This window comes from Neocloeon triangulifer, unplaced genomic scaffold (genome assembly GCF_031216515.1).
Source record: "Neocloeon triangulifer isolate White Clay Creek 2 clone unplaced genomic scaffold, ASM3121651v1 ptg000002l, whole genome shotgun sequence".
Lineage (NCBI taxonomy): Eukaryota > Metazoa > Arthropoda > Insecta > Ephemeroptera > Baetidae > Neocloeon > Neocloeon triangulifer.
In genome coordinates, this window is record NW_026775545.1 from 2,684,405 (window position 1) to 2,707,481 (window position 23,077).

Below are 23,077 nucleotides of genomic sequence, written 5' to 3' on the forward strand. Positions count from 1 at the left end.
GAAATTTCGTCATTATTTCTATCTGAAATCTTGAGCTTGAATGCCACTGTAGCGATTCATTCAGGAAAGATTAATTTATTTTCATGATGCACAGCCTGCCGCAACCGGATTTTCATAAGTGCATTGCGAGTTGCTTACCTGGAAGGATAAGCGAATGAGCCAAGCGCCAGGTTTATTTTTAAATTATCTTGCAGCAATTTTTATAATCACGACCCATTTACTTTTTTTATTGGTGTTGCTGACTTTTCTTTGGAAAGAAATTTATTTGCTATGGTCGCAGCAGATTTTCAAGCTAGATTTTCAACGTCGGCTCTTTCTCTGGCTCGAAGATTACGTTAATGGTGACTAACGAAAGGTCAATTTTTAACCCTGATGCCGCGTCCCACCCTGAAATTCCAAAGCTTACCCATTGAAAATACAATTGATAAAATGTAGGAAAATTTACAGTACAAGATTAGCAAGAATTTAAATATTAAAAAAAAATTGATCAATTGCAAATTAAATTGAATTTTCGGGAAGCACTTGGAGGTTTCAATGGCCCTGAGCGTCATCTATATAATCCACCTTTTTATTTACATTTTCAAGTAAGACATCTCAATAAGTATTCCTTCTTAATAGGTTTTCGTCAACGTTTGGAATAATCATGCGCGCAAGTTGTTTTTGTTTGCAGGAAATTGTTACGTTCCTTATCAAATTTTGTTCTTCAACTTTTTTTTTTAACAAGAATATACAAATTTGGCGACTGGTAGGCAAAAATAATATTCACTTTATTTGAGCATTAATTCTCACAACATTAATTCACACTTTCCTGTGATATATTATGTGGTCTACATTATTAAAATAAATACATACTGCAGCACTGGCACTGTCATACATTTGCACCAAAAATTTACTGACGTCCTTTCTTGTAAAAGTTCTCAGAGTTCAGTTTGGTGAAGAGGAATGGCGCGTTCGGGGTTGGACACTTGAAAGGGTGCATCAAACTGGGTGGAATTTGCGAATACGACTTGTTGCCCACCGGCTCCAGCATATTGTTCCAGTACATGTTGGCCACTAAAGGTCAAAATTTATTAAATCATAAAATAAATTGAAAAAAATTACTCATGGCGTGGCCTTTTTGGCTGAAGTGGAAGCAGTCGTATGTGACGTAACTCGCGTCGACGGCCATTTGGAATTTCCCTGCTTCGATTTCCGACCAGGGTGCGTCCAGGACCTTCATGAAGGGCTGGAATACCACCGTGAAATCTGGTCTAGTGTCGTATTTTCCACTCAGGGTCTAAAAAGAAAAAAAATAATATAAAATTAAAAAAAAAAGGAAAATTTGCTTTTTTCCCGAGGCAATATTTAAAACTACATAAGCAATAATATTTGAAATATTTCCCTAAACTCACCAACATTTCCTCTGCCTTTTGGTACTCGCGCACCGCTTTCCAAATTTCCTCCATTTTTTGGCCCCTGTGGAAACACTGACAGAAAAGGCGGTGCAAAACCTGGCACGTGAAGCTCGACGGCACTCTTTTGCTGACCAGAACGTCTTTTTGCGAGAAAGAATATTTTGTTACAATTTCAAACTGGAAAATAATTTATATCACTGACCAACAACAGAAACGAGGCTGACGAAAGTGCGCGGCAAGTGGCGCTGCAAATAGTCCAGCGCCTTTTCAATCTGCTTGCGGTGCTCATTTCCTGTGTTTTCGGCTGGTTTGTAGCACTGACTCGAGCATAGGTCGTTTGCGCCAATCAAAATCGTGATCAACTAAAAATTTAATTTATTAATCAATTTATAAGAGTGAAAATTTAATTTTTTTTATAAACTTACTTTCCAGTGCTTCTGGATGTTGATATTTGGGTCTTTCCTCATTCTGGCAACTAAAATTCTGGCTTGCTGAAGCAGATTTTCGTCAGCAGACACGGGAATGGCAACGTTCAGGCGAGAGTTGGGCGAGTGGAATTCCCCCGTTCCGGTCGAGTAGCCCCTCAGCCGAGGGTTGAACTCTTTGATTAGGTTTGGCACTGTCAAGAACTGGCGCCAGGTGCCATCACCACCTGAAAACAAAACAATCATTGTCATAATGAAAAAATTGGTATAAAAGGGGGAGCTGAAATCTAAATAATTAAAATTATTCCTAGTCTTTAATTATATTTTTATATAACGCTCCTAAAGATAAGTTTCAATCTAATGAATGCTCTTTATAATATCAGGGTTTTTTGTACCGGGTGGCCTGCTATTGTTTTCACTTTTATTGGTAATCAAAAAAGAAAAATCTGAATAACCTGTAGTGTTTTTGTTTTTTATATGCTAAAAATTAAAAAAAAATATATTTGATTGCTTCGTTCATATAACTCTTTAAAATAATGAAGTAAAAAATCTTCAACACGGTTTACATTTTTGGTTCAGCCAATATCAAAAAGGCATTGCAACTCCCATGTGAAAAAATTAATTTCATATTTTATGGGTATTTATAACAAATCAAAATGATATTTTAATTAATCCGGAAAAGAACACTGCTAATAATTCAAAATAAAATTTCATTATGGCGATATTTTGTAAAAATTATACAAATTAATTGAGAACTAATTTTTATAGTTGTCTGAAATTTTGTCTATTTTTTACTCACAAACTCAGCTTAAAAAGTTCTATTTAGTTATTTTCTCTGCAAATAAACTTTACTTTGAATTTATCAAGCTATTTATTTGATTTGAAAATATTATTCGAAAGAAAGAGATTTTGTACCTGCACACCAGGAAACACCCCTGTGCTCGAAAAAGGTGCCGGCCGCGTATTCTTCCATCGCGCCGTTTCCGGCGATGAGGCTGTCACCGAGGGCTGCGACCACATCGATGTCGCCCGGCCGCAGTTGGTGCACGGAAGTGGGAAAAGAGTCGGACCGCATTTGCACGTCGTGGCACGGCAGGTGCATTCCTTTGGGAAAACGCTGCTGCCGACGGGCGGCGCTCACAATCTTCGGGTAGCGGAAACTCGGCTCGATCTGCATTTCAAAAAATTAATTTCAAAAATTTAAATTTAACAAAATTGGTACTTGATTCGTGAAGAGGCTGAAGTTGGAGTTGAAGGGCCACCATTGTGCCGAGGCGTGATGCTGAAGGTTGGCTGCGAAAAACAGGACGATCCAGACTTTTGAGAGAAAAGCGGCTCCTCGGGAGCTGCTGCCGTGTCTGTCAAGACCATCCAAAGGCATTCTTCGGTTGGAACTGCGGAAATAATTCCAAATAAACGTTTAGCTGATAAAAATTGACCAAATTAAGAAGCTCGGCCTTGGTGCTCATTTTTATCTCGTTGCAAAAAAGGATGTTGAATTTGTCTCGTGTGCCAAAGAATTCGATGCTCAAGGAATGAGTTGTGATTTTTCGACTTGCTTTGCTCAAGAAGTTGTCGACGTAACGACTTTTTGCGATCCATTTTTCATTGTGCGTTTAATCAAGTGTTAAATTTTTTACAAATCTGCTTCTGAAGAAGACTTGCGTGACGAATATGAATAAAGAATGACGGAAAAAAATCAAGCTATAAATTCATAATGACGAGACAAATATTTTTCTGTTTCATCAAACAGCAGCAAAAAGTGTGCTGAATTTTGAAGGTCTGTGCACAATAAGAAGAAAGAGAAAACGAAATAATAAGTGTTGAATTGTTGATCAATCAATCAATAAAAAATAATACAATCAACTAAATTAAGAAAAAATGCATTAAATCAAGATTTCTCAAATGATATTCATATGAAATTTTTCATAAAATTTTCTCCATATTTCTGAATTAAATCCGTATTTGAAATCATTTTCACTCTTTCTAGTGCGTCACTAAAAATTTTGGCCGCATCAATTGTTAATTAAGGAAATGTCTCGATGAGAATAAAAAAATGGTCAATATCCCTATTAATTTTATATTTTTGTATTGGACAAGCCAATAGCCGAAGTATTTTTTTTTTTTAATTATTAAAAAACATTCAATTCTATCGATAAATAGAAATTAAGAATCTTCTATGGGACTTGAAAAATTCTTCCCAACAGAGCATAAAGTAATTTTTCGGCATTAGCTGCAAAACAAAGAATGAAAAAAATCAAAATGTAAAAAAATAACTATTATTGGATTGAAAATTTTTTTAACTTGTCCTGACTTTTAAATATTTCAATAATCTGTTTTTTTTTTAAATAATGCGAAAACCTAGAACTGAAAATTGACCCCGTCAAACACTCTAATTCGTTCTCTAAAAAGAGGATGTTTGTGGGACATAAAAGTGAAAATAGGAAATGTGTGTGGACAAACATAGAGAGATACGTACTCACGCGGCGGCGAGGGCGATGTTCCGTCCGCTGCTGCATCAAAGCCGCAAATGAAGCTCGTCCATCAGGATGCTGCTAACCTCGGCCTTAACTGTGAGGGAAATAGTATACACGCCACTCAATTATTACATAAATCTGGAGTGAGATAAACCATGATAGTATAATACAAGCTCGAGTCAGCCAGGGCCGCCTACAAAGTGGGGGCCGCGACTCTAGCACTTCATACAAGTATTTTCTTATACCGGCTCTATGCACACAAAGCCAGCAAATTAATATGCTAAATTTTTTCTGAATTATATGTTTATAGTGGAATCTCTCTATCTTCGCCTGACCCTATAAAAAGTTGATTTTTTACATTTATATTATCCTCCAAAACTCTTCTCATTAAGCAATTATGTTTATTTAATTTGAAGCATTAGCAGAAGGTTAGAAGAGTAAAAATATTGAACATATTGAATTTTAATTTAACAAGTTTAGGATTATTAATAATATAATTATCAATATTATTTTACAATTATTCCTTAAATTATTTTTATGGACAAAGAAAATTAAATAGTGTACCAGATAATTGGCTTCAGTTGGCATCAATTTATTTATTTTAATTATTTTATTAATGATAACGTTTATTTCAATGTTTTTTCCTTGCTTTCGATTAAATTAATCTTCTTTTTGTACAACAATATTTGAACAGGAAATAAGTATTAATTTATTTTGTAATTTTTCGCAAGGACGTCGATAAATTTTGCCTACATAAAATTTTGCATACAATATTTCCGCAAACAAATAAACAAAAGCTGTAGTAATTTTTACCAAAAATCAATCGGCCTTTTAATCGTTTCCGTTTGATGAGCAGAACCACTATAGAGAAGGTCCCACTCGTTGCTTTTTACGCGCGCAAGAGAGAAACGGAGGGGGATCCATTCACCTTGAATGAGCGTGTGTGCAAGATGAGCGCGCGGCGGAGGAAGAAAGAAAACGAAGATGCAGCTGATTAAATAATTAGGGTGCGGTCGCGGGCATCGAATTAAAAAAATCGTGCTCCTAGGATGGATTATACATGCGCATATGTAATAAAATAAATTATCCTGCCACACACTCGCATCTGGCACCGAAATAATAATAAAAAAAAAACTCCCAAAACTTTCTCCTCTTGTCCCAAGTTTTTAGATTTGGTTCACAACTGGAAGAAAACAGAAAGGAAAATCATTTCTTGATGAATTAAATAGGAAATAATTTTTCGGCACAATTTTATCTCTAAAAATAAGACTGGAGATTTTTTTCATTTTATTTTTTATTTTTGAGTCATTTAGAATCAAAATATGTGGTATTAATAACTGCCTGTTAGATTTTTCAGGACAAAAGGACAATATTTTTAGATTTTTAAACTCTATTTTATGACTTTTAAGACTTTTGTGGTCTTTTAATGCAGATTTTAATTTTTAATTAAAATTTATTTTCCACTGATTTACAAAAGTTGATTCATTTATAACTTTTTAAAAATTTCCACATATTTTTAATTAGGGAATTCAGTTTGTTTAATAACCTCAATATTATTGTAGAAGTAAAATAAAAGTAAAAATTACACTTTTTTTATATAGAATTACAAGGAAAAATGATTAGTTATATTTTACTTTCTTCTGCTTTGATGCTAAAAAACTTGGGCCTAAAAGAGCCCTTTTGGAAAAAAGGACGTATTTTTACGAGTCTTAATTTTCTTATAATACAAGTCGCAATAAAAGAGACTTTGATTTATTTGCGACCTTTGAATTGTGACAGTCCCGAGTTGTCTTTGTCTTTTGCCTAGCCCCGCTTCATTCTAACGAGCACGCATCGTCAGTCGAAGAAAAGATTTTTATTAAAGCCGCAATTTTATAGCCTTGAATGTGACTGAAAAATTATACACATTTACAGGACGATTTATTTCTATATGAAATATTTTTTCAGCGTTGAAGAGATTTTATTTATTTACTTCTTGAGTGTTCAATGAACTTGAGCGGAACGACTACTTCCTAGAGCTTAACGTTTATAAGCACTCGAGATTGCTTGAGAAATCGCCTTGGGAAAAAAACAATGTCAAAAGCCGGCTTTTCAGCTTCGTTATTCCGCCACTCATTGCCGCCGCTTCTTGTAAGAAGTCTTTTATGGCTGCCATCGATATAAATTAATTGAATAAAACAGAACACACACCTTTTACAGCTGGCAGAGGCCGCCGCTTGGGAACATTATTTTTCGTCCCAATGATGAGCAATTATTTTTTCTAGCCGCCGGCGCATTCAAATGGTGCTTTGTTGTTGCGTGAGCGTCGGCAGTTTGTCATGATTCATGATTTACTTAGAGGGGATTTGCGACCGCCAAAATTATGTTTGTTTTGAAATCGTCAGGTTCTATACTCACGCAGCTAATGATGTTTGACATTATTTCATAAAAAGTGCACCATCAAGATTTATGATTAGGATAATATTTGATTTATGTTTTGCATCATAGATTGATGGAAATACAAACATTTTAATGTCATTACATTTTCCTTCAAATAATTAATTTCACAATTTTAATTTCGGTGACAGATTATTATTGAAAGGTATCAAAATAATAAAAATTTATTAGAAAACATATAGCAAAATTTTCCATGTTTTTAAGAATTTCTTGATTTTTTTTTTAAATTGTTTAGATGTATTAATTTGTTTAATTAATATATAATAAAAAAGTAATTAATTTATGCTAAATTCTTTTTATAGGTGAAGAGTGAAGAACTTGAGCGTTCAAATTTTCTCATTTTCACTTTGAATTGTGAAAATATCAGGAAATAATAGAATAAAATGTGAACTGATTTTTACCCCAAAGGAAGTTCTGAAATTAAAAATTTAATAACCTCAATAATTGTTCCTGTTTTAAATAATATTATGCACGAGTTCTTAGAAATGCCTAATTTAGGAAATATCTCTATTTTCTTCGAGTCTTTTGTGCGTGCAGCGCGAGCGCAAGGTAGGAAAAAGTACCATGGTCTGCTCGTTCATACCGCTTGAAGCACACAGGTTTTATTCTTATTTTGCGTGAGCTCGTTTGCAAATTGCGAAAAGAGGTTTTTCGCTGAAAGAAAGAAAGTTGAGTTGCCACTCTTTTGCTGTTGGGTACAGCTGCATTAGAAAAGCAGCTAAGAAACCCACTTACTCCTTTTATATATATATAAATAGTTGCATAACTTAATATTGTCTCTATTCACTAGAGAATTATTAGAATCTGGAAAAAATATATATGCTCATTATTGTTTATGTGTGTAAATTCAATGCCAGCGTAATTTAATCATTTTATTACTCAACTATGAAGTAATTTAGCACTTTTTGCGCACGTGTGATCACTTGTACGTACACAACAGCACTAATACCGCAGGATCAAATTAACATCCTCGCCGGAGAGATTCCAACCTTGACTTTTCAGCTTCGGAGCACTTCGGAGGATGAGAAAACTAATGAGTGACACAAACGTGAAACAAATTTGACGTGTTTTTTTCCCTTAATCAGTGTCATTTTTTCTTTTGTAATCAATTATATTTAACAATTCCAGCTCGATTTTTCATATCCGTTTCGAAACGAGTTTGAACTTTCTTTCTTTCTCTGACTATTGATTTATTTTTTCTTAAGCGACGCTCCCAAGAATTACTCAAGCATGACTACTCCAATGCCGGGGATTTTTATTGGTGACATACAGGTGACGGAGAGAATAGATTCGCTTTCAAAAAATGTTTATCCGGTCAGTCGCAACCTGACCTATCCTAAAATCAATGGAGAGAAAATCGCGCATTCCTTGTAGTCTTGCCAGACTACTGGGCGGGATCTGGCCCACAACTATATAGCCGCGGACAGAATGAAAGTGAAACCGGATGCTGAAAAATTCCCTCATGAAGTAGAAAGAGAAGGCAAAACGTTTTCAGTTCCATTATTATTTTGAATTGCAATTAATATTGTTCGAAATATTGTTTAAAATTCAAGATGAGTTGTATTCCATTAAAAAAATAAATCTGATTAATTTAAAACCATTTTAAATTTGAATTTTTGGGCCTTAAAAATCTTCTCTTATGGTTTTAATTTTTATTTTTCATATAATTATGTAGAAAAGTTCGTGTATGGGGCAAAGTTGCTCATAATTAGAACCCAATTAAAACTAATTAGCGACTAAAAATGGTAATTTTCTTGATAAAATGTAAAAAATTTGCATATCTGGGGATTTGAAAAGCGCGGTTCTAATTTCATTGAAGATTAAAATACGATAAGATCTGAACAACTCTCGATAGAATCCGGCACAGCCGCGAATTCCTGAATGTATAACAAGCGCCAGGAGCAACTCATTAGTCCACAAACCCGTGTCTGCATAAAGAGCGTGAGGCTGCGCGCCGCTTCACCTCTCCCGCATCTTTTCTCCTGCTCTCTTCGCTCCACGAACCAATTAATCATCAATTTCTCTCTCGTTAGTCAAAAATTCCAAAACTCTCCTACGCCTCTACCTTTAAAAATGTATTCTCGAAGATATGTAAGAATTTTTATGCAGCTGGGCAAGGGAAACAACTTTTCCTTTCCTCTCCGTTTTACATTTTGATATCTTGCAAAGATTTTTTCTTTCGATAAATCCAAATCTGGTACCGAGGTCGGTAATTACGCCGTTGCCCAATTGGGGCCGGTTTGCGCCACCAAAGTATGAATGAAAAAGTGGTTGTGCGACAAAAATATCGCGTAAATTTCGGACTCTTTAAAAGGCCGCAGACGACCTTCCTAGTTTGGCAGCCGAGTTCCGTCATTGCCATTCCAGTCTCAGCGCATATAAATTTCAAATTAGCGGCGCGTCTGACACTGATCAAAAATGGTAATTTGTGAGCCGCGTTTTCCAATTTCAAATATGGTGTTCGTGAAAGAAGAAGTGTTTGCTTTTTCACAGACATGCCGTTGAGCAATTGGTCATTTCACTTTTTTAATTATTTATAGTGTTAGCTCCAAAATTTTTATTTTATAAAAAATTAAGAAATAAAAATTGTTTTATCGCATAAATTTTTCTTATTTGTCATTATTAACTATATTTTCAAATTTCAATCAGTTTTAAATATGTTTCTGAGGTTTTGATTATTACATATCAAACCTTTGCACTCTTTGCAGCCATAATTGGCCGTGCTTTTTCTTATTCTGGTGCATTTATATTCCAAAAGATTTAAATGATTTTGGTGGTTAAGTAAAGTCATTTTTAATTTGTTTTTGCTGCCGCCATGCGATTGTGGTGAAAATTCATTCAGGAGCCTACCAGTTATCAGTTAATGCTTTTCAGCCGAGTTTGTGTGTTAATAAAAGTAACATTAAGTCACTTAAAATAACTAATGGAAAAATTAGCAATCATAAATAATTTCCTTCAAAACTTTTTTCTCGTTGTTTATGTTTTTCATGTACAAAATCGTTTTTAAGATTATCTTCCACTCTTATGCGATTTAAATTGAAAATTTTTAATGCATGAATGATTTATTTGTGCAGATATTGTCCAATGTTAGAATTTAGAACCAATAAAGACACTTTGCAGCTAAAAGTTAAAGGATAAAATCAATGAATTTAATTAAATCTATTTAATTTGTTTAAGAATTATAAAGTTTTGAAGAAAACTTTCTTCAGTTTTTAGTGTTGTAAACTTATCCGAAATAGGCAGACCAATGACGGATATACTCATTTTTAATATAAAGAAGTGGAATCATGAAAACTATCAATTCTGATTTTAGGCTCATCTGTAGAAACAAATTGTTGCGAAACATAATCCATGAAACCACGCAATAGAAAATCCCCCACAAAAAAGTTACGAGCTGCACTCATTGGGAAAAACATACGAGATAATGCTGAATCAGAGAAGAGAGAATATGAAACGCGGCACAACCTCAAAAAAGCAATATAATAACATATTAAACCGGCGCGTACGTCCCACGCAGCAGCATAGCAGCCCAGCAAAAAGTAAAAGTGGATTCGGGCTGCCGTGGATAATTTATTTGTATTTTCTTATTAGATTATTTCGACGTGGCGCGCGCATTAAGGAGTCGCATATACGCAGACAGTTTAATAGGATTCAAGGGGATTTTTGGGTGTCGCCTACACACGCACTCTCGAGATTAAATATCTCGTGCGATGCCCACATCAATCACGAGCAACGACCCTTTTTCCAACCTTAATTCTCAACTTGATGATTGTTTTTATTTTAATAGAAGGAGCGTGCGCGCGTGGTTTTGCATTTTAATCTTTTGGCGAAAATTGGGTTAGCGCGGAGACAATAGGCTTATTAGTTTTGAACTTGCGCTTTCAACTTGAAATAATTGACTTTTGAAAGAATTAAATATAGATTACAGAATTCCGAGCACCAAAAAGAGTTTCGACCCAAAAGTACTTATATGTAGGTTAATAAGTTACCGTAATATATAAGTAAATTATATTATTTATTTTTGTTGTTTCGATAAAAATTATTTTATATTAATTATTTAATTTCAAGTTGTTACTATTATAAAAGTAAATTAAATTATTTTTCTTATACAATGACATATTTGCTTGTTTTTATTTTATTTAATAATTAAACACATCGGTAAAATTTCAAGATGAATCGTTGAAAATTATTTAAGCAATGGTTAGGGCTAGTAGCTTATATTTAATTATTTGAAAAATGAGATTAAATTTAATTTGTGTAAAATTCTCAATACTTGTAAAATTTTTAATTGCCAGTTTTAAAATGCAAATAAAAATCAAGTACTGCTGTATTAAAATATAATTCATATTTTATAAATAAAAAATTAAAATGATCAAAATAATAAATAATGCTGACGCTGATTTTTTTTAATTTAAAAAAAAAATGTAGATAAAACTAATTCAAGTGTGACTTACTTATCTCAGGAAATATTGTAATCCAGATAACTGCAGCAATAACTGGTTCATCTTGATCAATCCCTTGCTGGATAAACCACGAACCATTTAGGCCGGCGAGCACGTGCGAATTGAAAAAGGGATCTCGTCGAGTCGCGGGCAAATCGAGTCGGAAGGGCCGTCGGGAATGGGGGGACGATTGAATGTGGGCAAACGTCTACGCGCATTTCGTTTTCTTCGCGGCGCATGTGTTCCACCTCTGCTCGCGAAATGATACGGCGAGTGCGTTTTTTTTGTACGCCGTGGCGGGGAATTTACGTTTCTATATAACAAAAAAAAAAAATAATAAAAGACCTCACGCATCTGAATTTTTTCATGCCACTCTGCATAACTCGGCGGTCAGTGCTTTTCGCGGCATTATTTTCTCTTTCCGTTGTTGATTATTGTAATTAAAAGCATCGGCGGTCGAGTTTCAGTTGTTTCCGCAGTGTTTCCGTCGCCTAATTTTTGACGAGTCATGCTGCATTCAATGCTAACAGGCAACAATATATCCAAATTTAAAAAATTCAATTCAATCGCTCTATTCAATATTAAAAATGTGTGATCATAATTTCAAAATATTAATTCTTCTAATAATGACTGAGGAGATAAAAAAAAAATTATGATAATATTTAAACATTCAGCTAATTAGGCAGATAATTTTTTTTCAATTTTGAATAGTAGATCCCTAAGTTGAGAATAAACAAAAAATTAATGCTCAATCTGAGCGAGAAAAAGCTTTTTTTTTTAAACACTGATTTAATTATGAAAATAACTGTTGTCATTGTTTCAAAAGGATTTTAATTTATAAAAAATGAAATTTGATAAGTTTGCACTCCAACTGACTTTTAAAAATTTAAATAAGAGTAGCCAAAGCATACACAAAACAATACATAAAAATTCTAATTTCTTTTATTTAAAATTTCCATATAGTTTTTTTTTTTTAGTTTCTTCATTTTCGCCTGTAACATGGAAAAAAACTATATAAATTCTAATTTAAATTTTATATACGTCTACATTTTTTTAAAACTCGTGGAAGTTTATTGTGAGATTCTTGTTGCCATGAAGTTTTTTTTATATACTTTTCTTTATTCAATTTCTAACAATTTAAGAAATCTTTCAATGAAGCATAGTATTGTGGCTACCGTGACCTGCATAGTAAATTTAAAAAAAAGAGAGACATCGGACGCACAAAAATCAGTTCATCAAAGCTCGTCTTATTGCGTCCCTGAAGGAAGAATTTCTGTGGCGAAAAGTCGCCGTCTCTGTCATTGGAAACCAATCGATGAGTAAATGCGTGACCACAAAACCGAAGAGTATTTTGCGGTGTTCTATTCCAGTTAATTGCAGTGTAGAGATGCAGACGAAAGTGAATATCAGAGCAGACGAAAGCAGAACGCACATTTTGGGGTTTCGGCAAAAAAAATTCTTGTTTTGTGAAATCAGTCGAAATTCTTATTTAATTTCACCATTGGGTCGAGCAGCGAGTTGCATACAAATATCAAAAGTGTGTACGTAACATTCGACCACAATAATTGAAGAGAGCTTTTTTACTTCTCAAAGCGAGGAAGTGGTAAATTAGTTCAGCAAGGCAGTCGAGTGACATTATTATATCTCGCAAATCAAATGCGTAAAACGCGTAGAAACTGCAAACAAATAACTCCAATTACCGTAACTAGACCTTGGGTATGTAATTAATTTTAAGAGCACGCGCATTCTTCATTTATCGTGTATCTCGCTGCCTCAATCAAGAAGATATAAAAGCGTTGTTCCACCTTTTTGAACAAAGGTTTACTTTTTTTATCAATCTTCGTGAACAGTTCCTCTTTCAATACGATAAAGTATGTCGCAAGCTGCAATATCAAAAGAGGAATGCATAGAAAAATTACAAAACTATTTCAATTGTTGAAAGGATTTGCTCTGCAAAAAAAATCTTACAATTAGCGTAAAATTAATGAAATATAAAGACAAAGTTTTTACCATTTAATTAAGTAATCGGTTCTCTGCTGAACCAAAAAGTTCTTTTGCTGAAAAATTAAAATTTTTATAAATTATTATTTTATTTTTCCAAATTTTTATTATATTTTTGCATATAAAGATAAGAAAAGAAAAACGATTTTTAGTGATTTTTAGGAGGAAAAGATTTTGTCAAAACTTTACTCAAGTTAAAACATACCCCATCTGCCGCAGTGAAATAATTGGAATTAAAAATAAAATGCAATTTTTGTACTTTTTGTTTGTTCTTTATTAATATTTTTGACTAGATTGCTTGAAACAGAAATAATCAGGGAAAAAACTATTAATATATTGGCCTAAATTATTTTTTACGTTTTAGGATGTTTTATCATCTTTTACAAGAGGCAGAGGAGGTGCTTGCCTGCGTGGTCCAGGTCCTCCAGCGCCCAGTGGCAACTTGACTGGCTCTGGTACTTGTTTCAAACTACACACTACATGTTGTACGGCTTGAAAGGTCTCTTTCGTGGGTGGCGCGGGTCCACCTGCCCCAAGTGGAAGCATAGGGGCTCTTCCACACACGTCGGCACCGCCTCTTAGGTCAGCCTTGCTCTCCTCCTCGGGTCCAGGTGAAATCAACGATTCTGGTTCGGACACTCGGTTTTGCTCAGCCAGCATGCGTTCGTACGCGTGCTGAGGCGCCGGACTGGGGATGGGATCGCCTGCCTTGATCGGCGGTCCCAAAAATCTAGGAGGTGCTGCGAAATCCCTCACAGGCTGCAAGGGAATAAGATCGATTAAAAGAGGTTTTGATTGTAAATATTTTAAAATAAATAATGCGTTCAATTTGAATGAATTATTTTTTTTAATACCCTCGGTATTTGGACATACATAAATATAAATTTATATTTTTTGCAATTATAAAAAATTATAATTAGTATTAATAAATTATAAAAAAGTATAGAAGTGCATGCAAAATTGTTATGAAAATGTTTAATAATTTTTGCCTACTTTCAGGGATATTATTGCATGTACAAGAGCCATTTTCATACCTTTGAAATTGAATTTCATTAAAAGTTTAATGCTTATGTGATGGTTTGTAAAAAAACTTCAACAATTCAAATAATTCGTATTTTCACAATTTTTTTAATCACTCTGATTCAGATTTAAGATTATGATATATTTTTAATATTTTCCTTTGAATGAATTTAAAACTTACTTTCATAGGTTTATCCTCATCTCTAGTGGGCCTTTCCATTTTTCCTTCGTTTAATTTCACAATCGGCGTCCAAAATGAAGAGGGTTTTTCAGCAAACTGCGCTGATGAACAAGGAAAAGCAGCTCTTATATCCCTTTAGCGTGAATCGATGACAAAAAAGTCAAACAAACCAATCTTATCAGTTCAGAATGATGAATTACCGCAGCAATCTATACTCGCTGGAGCGGCGCTTCAACTTTGTGATTCATTCGCACATCACGCGCAACTTAACTTTGGAACGCGCGAGGCCTTAACTAGTCAATGATCTCATGCAAGGTACGCCTCAGCGTTTCCCGTTGTTGTGAAATATGTAACATTTGAAGAATGATTTTGTTTATTTCAATCAAAATTTTTGATTTTCAATGTCAAACTTGATTCACATTCACCGTGAGATTAGTTGCAGATTATTAAGAAACAAAAATTATTGGTAAAAATTTAAATTATAGAGCTTTTTACTTAATTAATATTTCATTTAAATTAAAATGGGTTTATCCTGGTCGAAATGCAGGTTTTTTTAGTGAAAAATCAACAATTATATAATTTTCTACCCATGTCTTTTTATCACATTTCCAACAGCACAGATTACGTGATAATAAAAATACCAAAATAAAATGACTAATAAGTTACAAAAGTCATCAGTTATTTTTCTTTAATTCATGATTAAAAAACTAATTTGCAATAAACAATGAAATTATCATCATAATTTGATCAATGTCTAGCCATTAATAGCGCGAACAGTGCGCGCTTTTATTTTGTATTTTATACTAAAAAATGAACTTTTATCTTCAAAAATTACAGCAAGTCAAGACGTGCATGGGTGTTACTGCTTATAATAGAAAACGTCGATTTTTTTTGTATTGCGCGCGAGCCTAGTTATTTTCCTTTTCTTTTTGAAGCATTATTTATGGATAAGATAAAACTTAATGGAGTCGGTTTAAGCACCGTTCACAGCTAATTAAGCTGCTGCCGACTGCTTTTAATGCGAAAATTGCGTGCGCGTCGGTTCAAGACAAACAAACTTTCGCTGCGAGGGACCCCTCTATGCGGTTAAACTCTTCAAAACGTGCGTAAATACTTTATTATGCAAACTGGCAAACATAGATGTTATACATACATACAATTGCTTACAACATAATAATACATGGATTATTAATTTTGCTGCTGACACAAATTCAATAAATTCAAAGCACCATGCATCTGTGGCTGGCTGAAGAGGGGGCTAAGAAAATATATCCCCCAATGACTTGGGGACAAAAAATTGAAGGCGGGACAAAAAATATTTAACCCGGGACAGTGGTCTAAATTTCATCCCTTTGGATTTATCCCGGGAGAGTTAAGTCTATTGAATCTCCCCTAATATTATCAGGATTTTAAAAATTTTGTTCGTTTAAAAAATTTCAAAATAACGACTGGTTTAGACCTGGTTCAAAACAAGTGCGGAATCGGTGCAGAACTGGTGCAGCGGTTCTGCATCAGGTCTACACAAGTTCTAAACCATTTCTGCACCAGTTATAGTGCTTCAAAATTCATTAATTTAAATATATCAGAAAATATTTATTTTTTCAAAAAAATTCCTCAAATTAAAGAAGTTTTTCGAAAAAATGGAGATAGATAAATTATTTTAAAATTTATTAATGTTGAGACTAAAAAATTTTAAGTTTAATTTATATTTTTTTATCTTTCTTAGGATTTAAAAAATTCTTTTACAATCAATTTTTTTTAAATTAAGCACTTTTGCAGACCTGGTTCAAAACAAGTGCGGCATTGGTGCAGAACTGGTGCAGCTGTTCTGCATCAGGTCTACACAAGTTCTGTACCATTTCTACACCAGTGTTGCTGCAAAATTATTATAATTTTAATATTTAGGATTTTTTTTTAAAATTTGCAAATTATTTTGAGAATGACAAATTTTGAGGTTGTATATAAATTTTTTATGGAAATGAAGCGATCGGGCTTTTCCTCGTTGCAGAAAAATTGTTTTTATTCAAAAACAAATGGCTCATTTGTTTTTGAATAAAAACAATTTTTCTGCAACGAGGAAAAGCCCGATCGCTTCATTTCCATGATCATCTCCTCGAGTGTCAACTTCTTCAAACAAATAAATTTTTTAATTTGTCTTCCACTTGATTAATAAATTCTCATTAAATATGAGAATCGATGGTTGATTTCAATGCCATTGTAGCAATGGTTCAGTAATAATGTGTATTTGAAAATTATTACTATAGGAAGGAGCCGCAAATATGATTGTTTTTATCAATGGTGCCCCCTGCCCCCTCCACCATTTGCTTCGCGCTATAAATTTTAGTTTCATTTATGCACACAGATGGCGCTACATGTAGGATTAGAAAATTTGCCGGCGTCCATCTTTTTCAATTCAATTTGTTTACGGCATCGTCAAATTAATTGTCTAGGAATTCGCCACTTTTTGCAGATTTTACTCGTCCGAGGTGAGATTCATCAACACCGAATCGAAAATTAATACCAGCAGCAAAAAATTATGCTAAAAATGATCAACTTTGTCCTGTATTATCCACATGAATTGACTTTAAAAGTGGGCTTTTGACGGTCACCGACAGCAGTCCTGTCATTTTCAAACACGATCACTGTTTTCCTCATTTTAAACAACTTCTAAAGTTGAGTGAAAATATTGAATCGTTTTATTGCTTTTTTCCAGTTAAAATCGTGCCAAGATGTCTCTGCCTTCGAACTACAAGCAGATCGCAGCCTCGCCTCTCCTTCCGTCGGCAAACCGTGAGTTTTGTCAACAATGATTTTTTTTCTTAACTTTATTGCGGTTTTCTATCTCCCTCTAATTACTTCCGTTTTGCTTTCGCTATTAATAATTCAATGGCCCTACGAACCTATCGCCCCAACCGTCTTTATTATTGCATTTTGGAGCATAATTAATATTTTTGGTAAAAAAAATCATACGTGTAAATATTAACCTGTGAAAAAATTTGTAATATTTTGTGACAATTTCAAATATTATTTTAGACGAATCCATGTGGAAGGTAAAATTTGATTTGCAAAAAAATTTGCATCAATCTAAGCTATGATTTCTATGCAACTTTGGTATGACAATTTGAAAATGTGTGTAATAATTTCTAAACTTTTTTGACTTTATGTAGAGAATTTTCAATCAGCATGGAATTCATTTTCATATTTTTTTCCTAAATAAATTCTTTGACGCTAAAACTAATTTAGGCATGAGCCTTTTTTTTAATTAGGCTCAGCATGAGCTTTTTTTACTTTGAATCTAATTTTATCGATAATTTCGATGCGGCAGGAAAGTCCCAACCGAGGACGTGTTACGATATTTTTGATCGATTTTTTTCTTTTTTCCAAATTTTGATGTTGTGGCTTGTGTTTGGTTTGACTGCAGCTCTGCTTACGGCTGGAGTGCCGCTCAGCTTCAACATCCTCAAAGGTAAGGAAGGATTGCAAGAACGAAAAGCACAGAATTTCCATTCCTATTTTTTGAGCCCCACGTCACCAATAATTAATCGTTTGGGCATGTTGTGCTTATTTAATTTAATTTTACCAATTAATATTGACACCAGTATGTAGTAATTTTCACCTATTTATTGCTTTTTGCCATTTTTAATAACACAAATTATTTCTTCCAATGCTTTCATTGGATTTGCCAACCAGGAGGTATAATTTTGAACCACTTTTCTGATTCATGATGCTAAACATGTTATTTTCTTGCAGAGAGATTGAGAGCCTCAACCTCGGCCATGGCTTCAAGCTCAGGGGTAGGTTTGATCAATTAAAAATAAATTATTATACAAACCCAGTAGAAGTGTTAAAAAAAAATATGCAAAAATAGTAAGATTTTGTTTTATATAAAATTATTTTTATCAAAATTTACATAAATTGATCTGTACTTACAGTAAATAAAAAATTTTGAACATTAAAATTTAATTAATCTTTCAATAAATATATTAAAAATCTCAATTTTTGAAATAATTTAAAATAAATTTGAATAATTGGAAAAATAAATTTTTTTTTAATTTTTATGGAAGAATAAATAATAGTAAATTAAATTTTTTAATTATGCTTGAATATTGGGATTGAAAGATACAAATTAGATTCAAATTTTTTAAACATTTATGATACTCAATATTTTTTCAAAATTGCTCTAAAAATTTTTTAACTGTTTAATTTTTATGAGATAGTAATTCAATGTCTCTTGCAGAGCCCTTTCATCCAGACGGTTCACAGCCACCCAGGATTCACTCCGCAAAAAGTGGGCAAGACCTCTGCTGTGAGTATTCGAGCCAAAGTGCTCCCGAAACCTTGGCCTAATTCAAAATCTTTTCCATTCTAAACGTTGTAAAACGTCTTTTGGGGGGTAATTATAGAAATAATATTAATTGATTTCATTGTAGTGTTTTTTTCAAATTGATTTTTTTACTCTTTTCGGCTCCTGCAACTTTTCTTTCAAAATTGTTTCGCTGTCTATTATTATTTTTCCCTTTCTTTCTCTCTCGAGAAGTTTGTCGTTTTCTGTACACAGCCTTGCTGAATGTGGGTGTGCATGCTTTCTTTCGGGGGTCCGGGTGGTACATTTGCTCTATCTGTCCATGGCCACAGGTGGACCCGCGCGCTCCCAAACCCCCCAAGCCGCCCGAGAAGCCGTTGATGCCATACATGCGGTACAGCCGCAAAGTGTGGGACACGGTCAAGGCGCAGAACCCGGAGCTCAAACTCTGGGAGATCGGCAAGATCATTGGCCAGATGTGGAGGGACCTGCCCGAGGAGGACAAAACTGAGTACGTCGAGGAGTACGAGGCTGAAAAGGTGGGCCATTCCAACTCCCCCCGCTTCCCGCAACCCCTCCATGACCGATTTCCCTAAAATTTTACCTCTTTTAGATGAAAAACGAAACCTTAACCAGCACCTAGAGTGAATATATTTGGATTTTATCAAGGGGTCTATTATATGCGTTGAGTGTGGTGTTTTCACACTTTGATTGAATTTTGGAAACTCTTTTTGGCAATCGTCCTGGTGGAAATTCGTTCTCACTGGAAAATCACAACAATTTTGACAAAGAAAAAATAAAATATATTTTTTGTTGAGTTTGTGATTTTTCAAAAGCAGAACCGCATGTTGTAATTTCTGGCGACTTCAAAATTTATTCATTTTTCGGCAAATTTTGATGGACACAAATCACCTAAATGGAAACTTGGGAATTTTTTGCTGTCTTGTTTTTTTTTCTCTTGACGTGCTCGATTGCAGGCCGAGTATACCGAGGCGCTGAAGACTTATCAAAATAGTCCAGCTTATGTGCAGTGGATGTCCTCGAAGGCGAAAGGTAGGGCCGCTCGAAGGACACAGCCGTAGAACCACAGACAACAGACACAAAATCATGAATCATTAATTTAAAAGAAAGAGAAACTACTTCTAACCCGCTTGTCGTAGCAGACCTGACTGAGGATTGAATGAATCATCACCATCTTTCTCTCTCTCTCTTGTTTCTCTCACTCGCTCTCTTTTTCTCCCTGCGCCAATTGCTTTTACTGATTGTTATTTTTTATTTCTCTCTGCTTGCTTGCAGTCCGAGTATGAAAAGTCCCTGAAAGCGTATCACAATTCCCCATCCTACCTGGCCTACATTGCTGCAAAAAGTCGTGGCAAATCTGGTAAGACTTCTTCCACACACACATACACTATCTATAGACTTGAAACGATTTTTATTTCGGTTCCAATCCCAGATGAAAACGGAATTTGAGATGTTTTTTTCCCGATAAACAATTCATTCAAAAGCTTTTTGTGCCGATTCCCGCATGAAAAATCTCCCCGTCATAACACACACATCCGCTTCCCATCTTTGTTTCAACTTGAGTTTGTGCTGCTCCATAATTTTAGTCTCCCGATTAGTGCGGCTTCCGAATTCAAACATTTTCCATATACTAGACGCTTTCCAACACAAGGATCAGAAAACAAATTAGAAAAAAAACTTAACACGCACTCCACCTGAAATCATGGGTAGTCCGCTTCTCTTTCTGAGTCTTGCTTTTTCCTCGTTTAGGCCAGCAAGTTGCCGACGAGGACCGCTCCTCGTCCAGTAAGGGAGTGGACAGAAGGATTGACATTCAGCCTGCTGAGGATGAGGATGGTAGGATTTTTTAAATTCAAATAAATAATTTTAAATTTATCTTAAAATTAGACCAAGATGATGGGCTTTCGGTGAAGCATGTTGCTTATTCCCGGTACCTGCGCAACCACCGCCTCATCAATGAGATTTTCTCCGATGCTGTGGTGCCAGATGTGCGATCCGTCGTCACCACCGCCCGAATGCAAGTCCTGAAAAGGCAGGTGCAGTCGCTGACCATGCACCAGAAAAAACTTGAGGCTGAGCTCCAGCAAATCGAGGAAAAGTTTGACGCGAAGAAGCGCAAGTTCCAGGAAAGCAGTGAAGTCTTCCAGGATGAGTTGAAAAAGGTATTTTGGTCTCAACTTTATTTAATTGCAGAACTCAACTCTGATATTTTCAGCACTGTCAAAGAGCGGTTGATGAGGAAACCTTCAATAAAATGGTGGAGCGTCAGTACGAATTGTTGAAGAAGGAACGTGAGGAAAGAGCTCAGCGCGCTCTTGCCCCTCCACCAGCTACGCCAAGTCCAGCTCCAGCTCCTGAAGAACCAGATCAAGTTGTTGCTCAGCCAGCTGTGGTGCAAGAAACTGACCCTCAGCCTGAAGCAGAAGAGGAGCCCAAGGAGCAGCAAACTCTAGAAGAAGTTGCGCCTGAGGTTGAAGCTCCACCCGCTCCAGAAGTAACACCTGCACTAGCTCCAGTAAGCAATAATTTTTCTGCATATTGGCAATCTCAATTCTACTTATTTTAGTCTGCCGAGGAACAAGCATCTCAGGAGAGATCTGGTGCTGAATCTTCCGAGGACTCTCAGCCGGCGGCTCCAGCTGCCCCCACAGCAACTGCCGCTGTGTCAGGACCAATGCCACTTGCTGGAAGTGAAGATTCTGCTTCTCAGCCTGAGGTTGGTTTTTAATTTAATTTTTTTTTAAATTGCTTCAGTACATCAAAAGTCTTTTCATGAAATTCAGGACCTGGTAAATCAATATCTGAAAAAAAATCAATCACTCTGTAATTAAATTTAAAGCAGGCACTTTTTGACATATATCAATATTTTTCACTGGTAATTTCTACTTTTTCAAATCTGATAATTCCTCGCACAAAATAATATTTTTCTCTCCCATTTAGCCAATGGAGGAGGCAAGCAGTGAGCCAGAGGCCGACAACTCTTCTTCCGGCCCTTCGTCTCTGCCTCCGACCCCCGCGATTGTGCCGCCGCCCCCATCAGCCACAATTGATGAATCGGCCACCGATGTGCCGCCATTCCCGCCTCGTCCGCAGCCCCCTCCGCAGCAGCAGCCTCCCCATCAGGCACCTCCACCATCTCTGCCACCTCACCAGCCTCCACAAGGCCCACCGCCTCCGCAGCAAGGTCCTCCACCTGCATCGCAACAGCCGCCTCAGCAGCCACCGGTGGTGCCGCCGCCGCAGAGTCAGTACATGATGTCCCAGCAGCTGCCCCCGAGGCCGCCTCCGCAGCAGTATGCCCAGTATCCCCCTGGGGCTTACCAGCAGTTCTCCCAATATCCTCCTCCGCCCCCACACATGGCCTACTATGGTCAGGCTGGTTATCCACCTCCGATGCCACAGCAGCAGGGACCGCAGCCTCAGCAGCAGTACCCTGGAGTGCCCCCGCACCCTCCGCAGCCACACCCTCAAGGCATGCCACCCCACCACATGGGGCCAAGACCGGGTATGCCACCTCACCACTATCCTCCGCAGATGCAGCATGAGGTTTGTCTTTTTTTATTCACTTAAAATTTTCACAATTATATTCCATCTGAAATTGAAAATTGCAAAAAGAGCCTCAGTGTAGATCAGTCTTTTTTATTGAAAATATTAAATTGACGTTAGAGAGAATTTCATGTATTTAAAATTTTAAAAATTCAATTTTAATATAATATAATATATTTTTAAAATCGTTTTTCCAATTAATTTTTCATATTATGTCATATGACAAACAATTGAATTTTCCCTTACCCTGTGCATCACCCTACATATGAAAGCATTTTGTATTTTTTTTATCTGATCGGAAGCCTTGAGCTAATTGTAAGGTCCGTTTAGCATGAGAATTGAGCACATACAAGTCAGCATGCTCATGAGCAAAACTAGTTGAGCTGATGAAAATACTCATGCTCAGAAACCCCTTCTATAATTTGTTAGCTTCATTTTTTTTTTCAATTAAAGCTCTTTTCCTTTTTATTTTTCATGATTTTTATAAAAGTTAATTTATTGTTGTTGTTGGTTTTTTAATAAAATATAAATCCTCTTTTCGATTTATATACTTTTGTTCAAAATCTCTTCCAATAATCCTACTGATAAATTTTTCTGTTGCTCTTTTGCCAGCAGGTTGCGATGCAGCCTCATCACGAAATGTACGGCGGCCCGCCGCCTCCAGAGATGGGAGCTGAGCGCCCAGGTTCCATGCCAGGAATGCCGCCGCAGCACGAAGAAATGATGTACACAGGCGAAGGCCCCAAGATGCCCCCTGAAGGCAGCCAGCCGCCGAGCCAAGGTAGGCCATTTCGTTCATTGGTGTCTGCAAAAATGTTTCAATTTAATTTG

General features: G+C 35.6%; 3 protein-coding genes across 13 annotated transcripts in view; 1 reads left to right on the plus strand and 2 right to left on the minus strand.

Annotated features, from left to right (window-relative positions):
• Positions 1–23,077, plus strand: part of LOC132202104 (SWI/SNF-related matrix-associated actin-dependent regulator of chromatin subfamily E member 1-like) — a 122,656-nt gene that overhangs the window by 99,177 nt on the left and 402 nt on the right. For 2 of the 10 annotated variants that reach the window (XM_059628849.1, XM_059628858.1), the window contains 12 exons: positions 17,090–17,166; positions 17,798–17,842; positions 18,127–18,170; positions 18,614–18,682; positions 19,012–19,218; positions 19,976–20,060; positions 20,450–20,536; positions 20,588–20,862; positions 20,916–21,215; positions 21,267–21,416; positions 21,641–22,246; positions 22,859–23,027. In XM_059628849.1, the coding sequence (XP_059484832.1) occupies positions 17,106–17,166; positions 17,798–17,842; positions 18,127–18,170; positions 18,614–18,682; positions 19,012–19,218; positions 19,976–20,060; positions 20,450–20,536; positions 20,588–20,862; positions 20,916–21,215; positions 21,267–21,416; positions 21,641–22,246; positions 22,859–23,027 (2,098 nt within the window). In that variant the 5' untranslated portion in view covers positions 17,090–17,105. Of the gene's footprint in view, positions 1–16,740; positions 16,863–17,089; positions 17,167–17,797; positions 17,843–18,126; positions 18,171–18,613; positions 18,683–19,011; positions 19,219–19,656; positions 19,733–19,975; positions 20,061–20,449; positions 20,537–20,587; positions 20,863–20,915; positions 21,216–21,266; positions 21,417–21,640; positions 22,247–22,858; positions 23,028–23,077 lie in introns of those variants that run through there. The other 8 variants (XM_059628866.1, XM_059628840.1, XM_059628865.1 and 5 more) reach the window with 8 other exon arrangements.
• Positions 724–11,366, minus strand: LOC132205019 (phospholipase B1, membrane-associated-like). 2 transcript variants are annotated; one of them, XM_059633829.1, is made up of 9 exons: positions 11,187–11,366; positions 4,303–4,390; positions 3,042–3,213; positions 2,735–2,990; positions 1,820–2,046; positions 1,597–1,756; positions 1,392–1,534; positions 1,102–1,276; positions 724–1,053 (listed from the first exon to the last, which is right to left on the minus strand). In XM_059633829.1, the coding sequence occupies exons 3-9, from the start codon at positions 3,198–3,200 to the stop codon at positions 890–892; spliced, it is 1,284 nt and encodes a 427-aa protein (XP_059489812.1). In that variant the 5' UTR covers positions 3,201–3,213; positions 4,303–4,390; positions 11,187–11,366; the 3' UTR covers positions 724–889. The 2 variants fall into 2 exon arrangements, with proteins under 2 accessions (XP_059489812.1, XP_059489811.1); XM_059633828.1 differs by having other exon boundaries at positions 4,299–4,390; positions 11,187–11,365.
• On the minus strand, positions 13,438–14,554 carry LOC132202188 (uncharacterized). The gene is made up of 2 exons (XM_059628949.1): positions 14,377–14,554; positions 13,438–13,934 (listed from the first exon to the last, which is right to left on the minus strand). Exons 1-2 carry the CDS (start codon positions 14,413–14,415, stop codon positions 13,536–13,538), a joined length of 438 nt encoding a protein of 145 aa, XP_059484932.1. The 5' UTR covers positions 14,416–14,554; the 3' UTR covers positions 13,438–13,535.

What these genes read in the sequence shown, in the direction of transcription:
- LOC132205019 (XM_059633829.1), bottom strand. Translation starts at nt 3,200, where the DNA reads ATGCCTTTGGATGGTCTTGACAGACACGGCAGCAGCTCCCGAGGAGCC. An exon ending in CAGCCTCGTTTCTGTTGTTG is followed by an intron (nt 1,535 to 1,596) that starts GTCAGTGATATA and finishes TCTCGCAAAAAG; the next exon opens with ACGTTCTGGTCAGCAAAAGA. An exon ending in AAAAGGCAGAGGAAATGTTG is followed by an intron (nt 1,277 to 1,391) that starts GTGAGTTTAGGG and finishes TTTTCTTTTTAG; the next exon opens with ACCCTGAGTGGAAAATACGA.
- LOC132202188 (XM_059628949.1), bottom strand. Translation starts at nt 14,415, where the DNA reads ATGGAAAGGCCCACTAGAGATGAGGATAAACCTATGAAA. An exon ending in ATGAGGATAAACCTATGAAA is followed by an intron (nt 13,935 to 14,376) that starts GTAAGTTTTAAA and finishes ATTCCCTTGCAG; the next exon opens with CCTGTGAGGGATTTCGCAGC.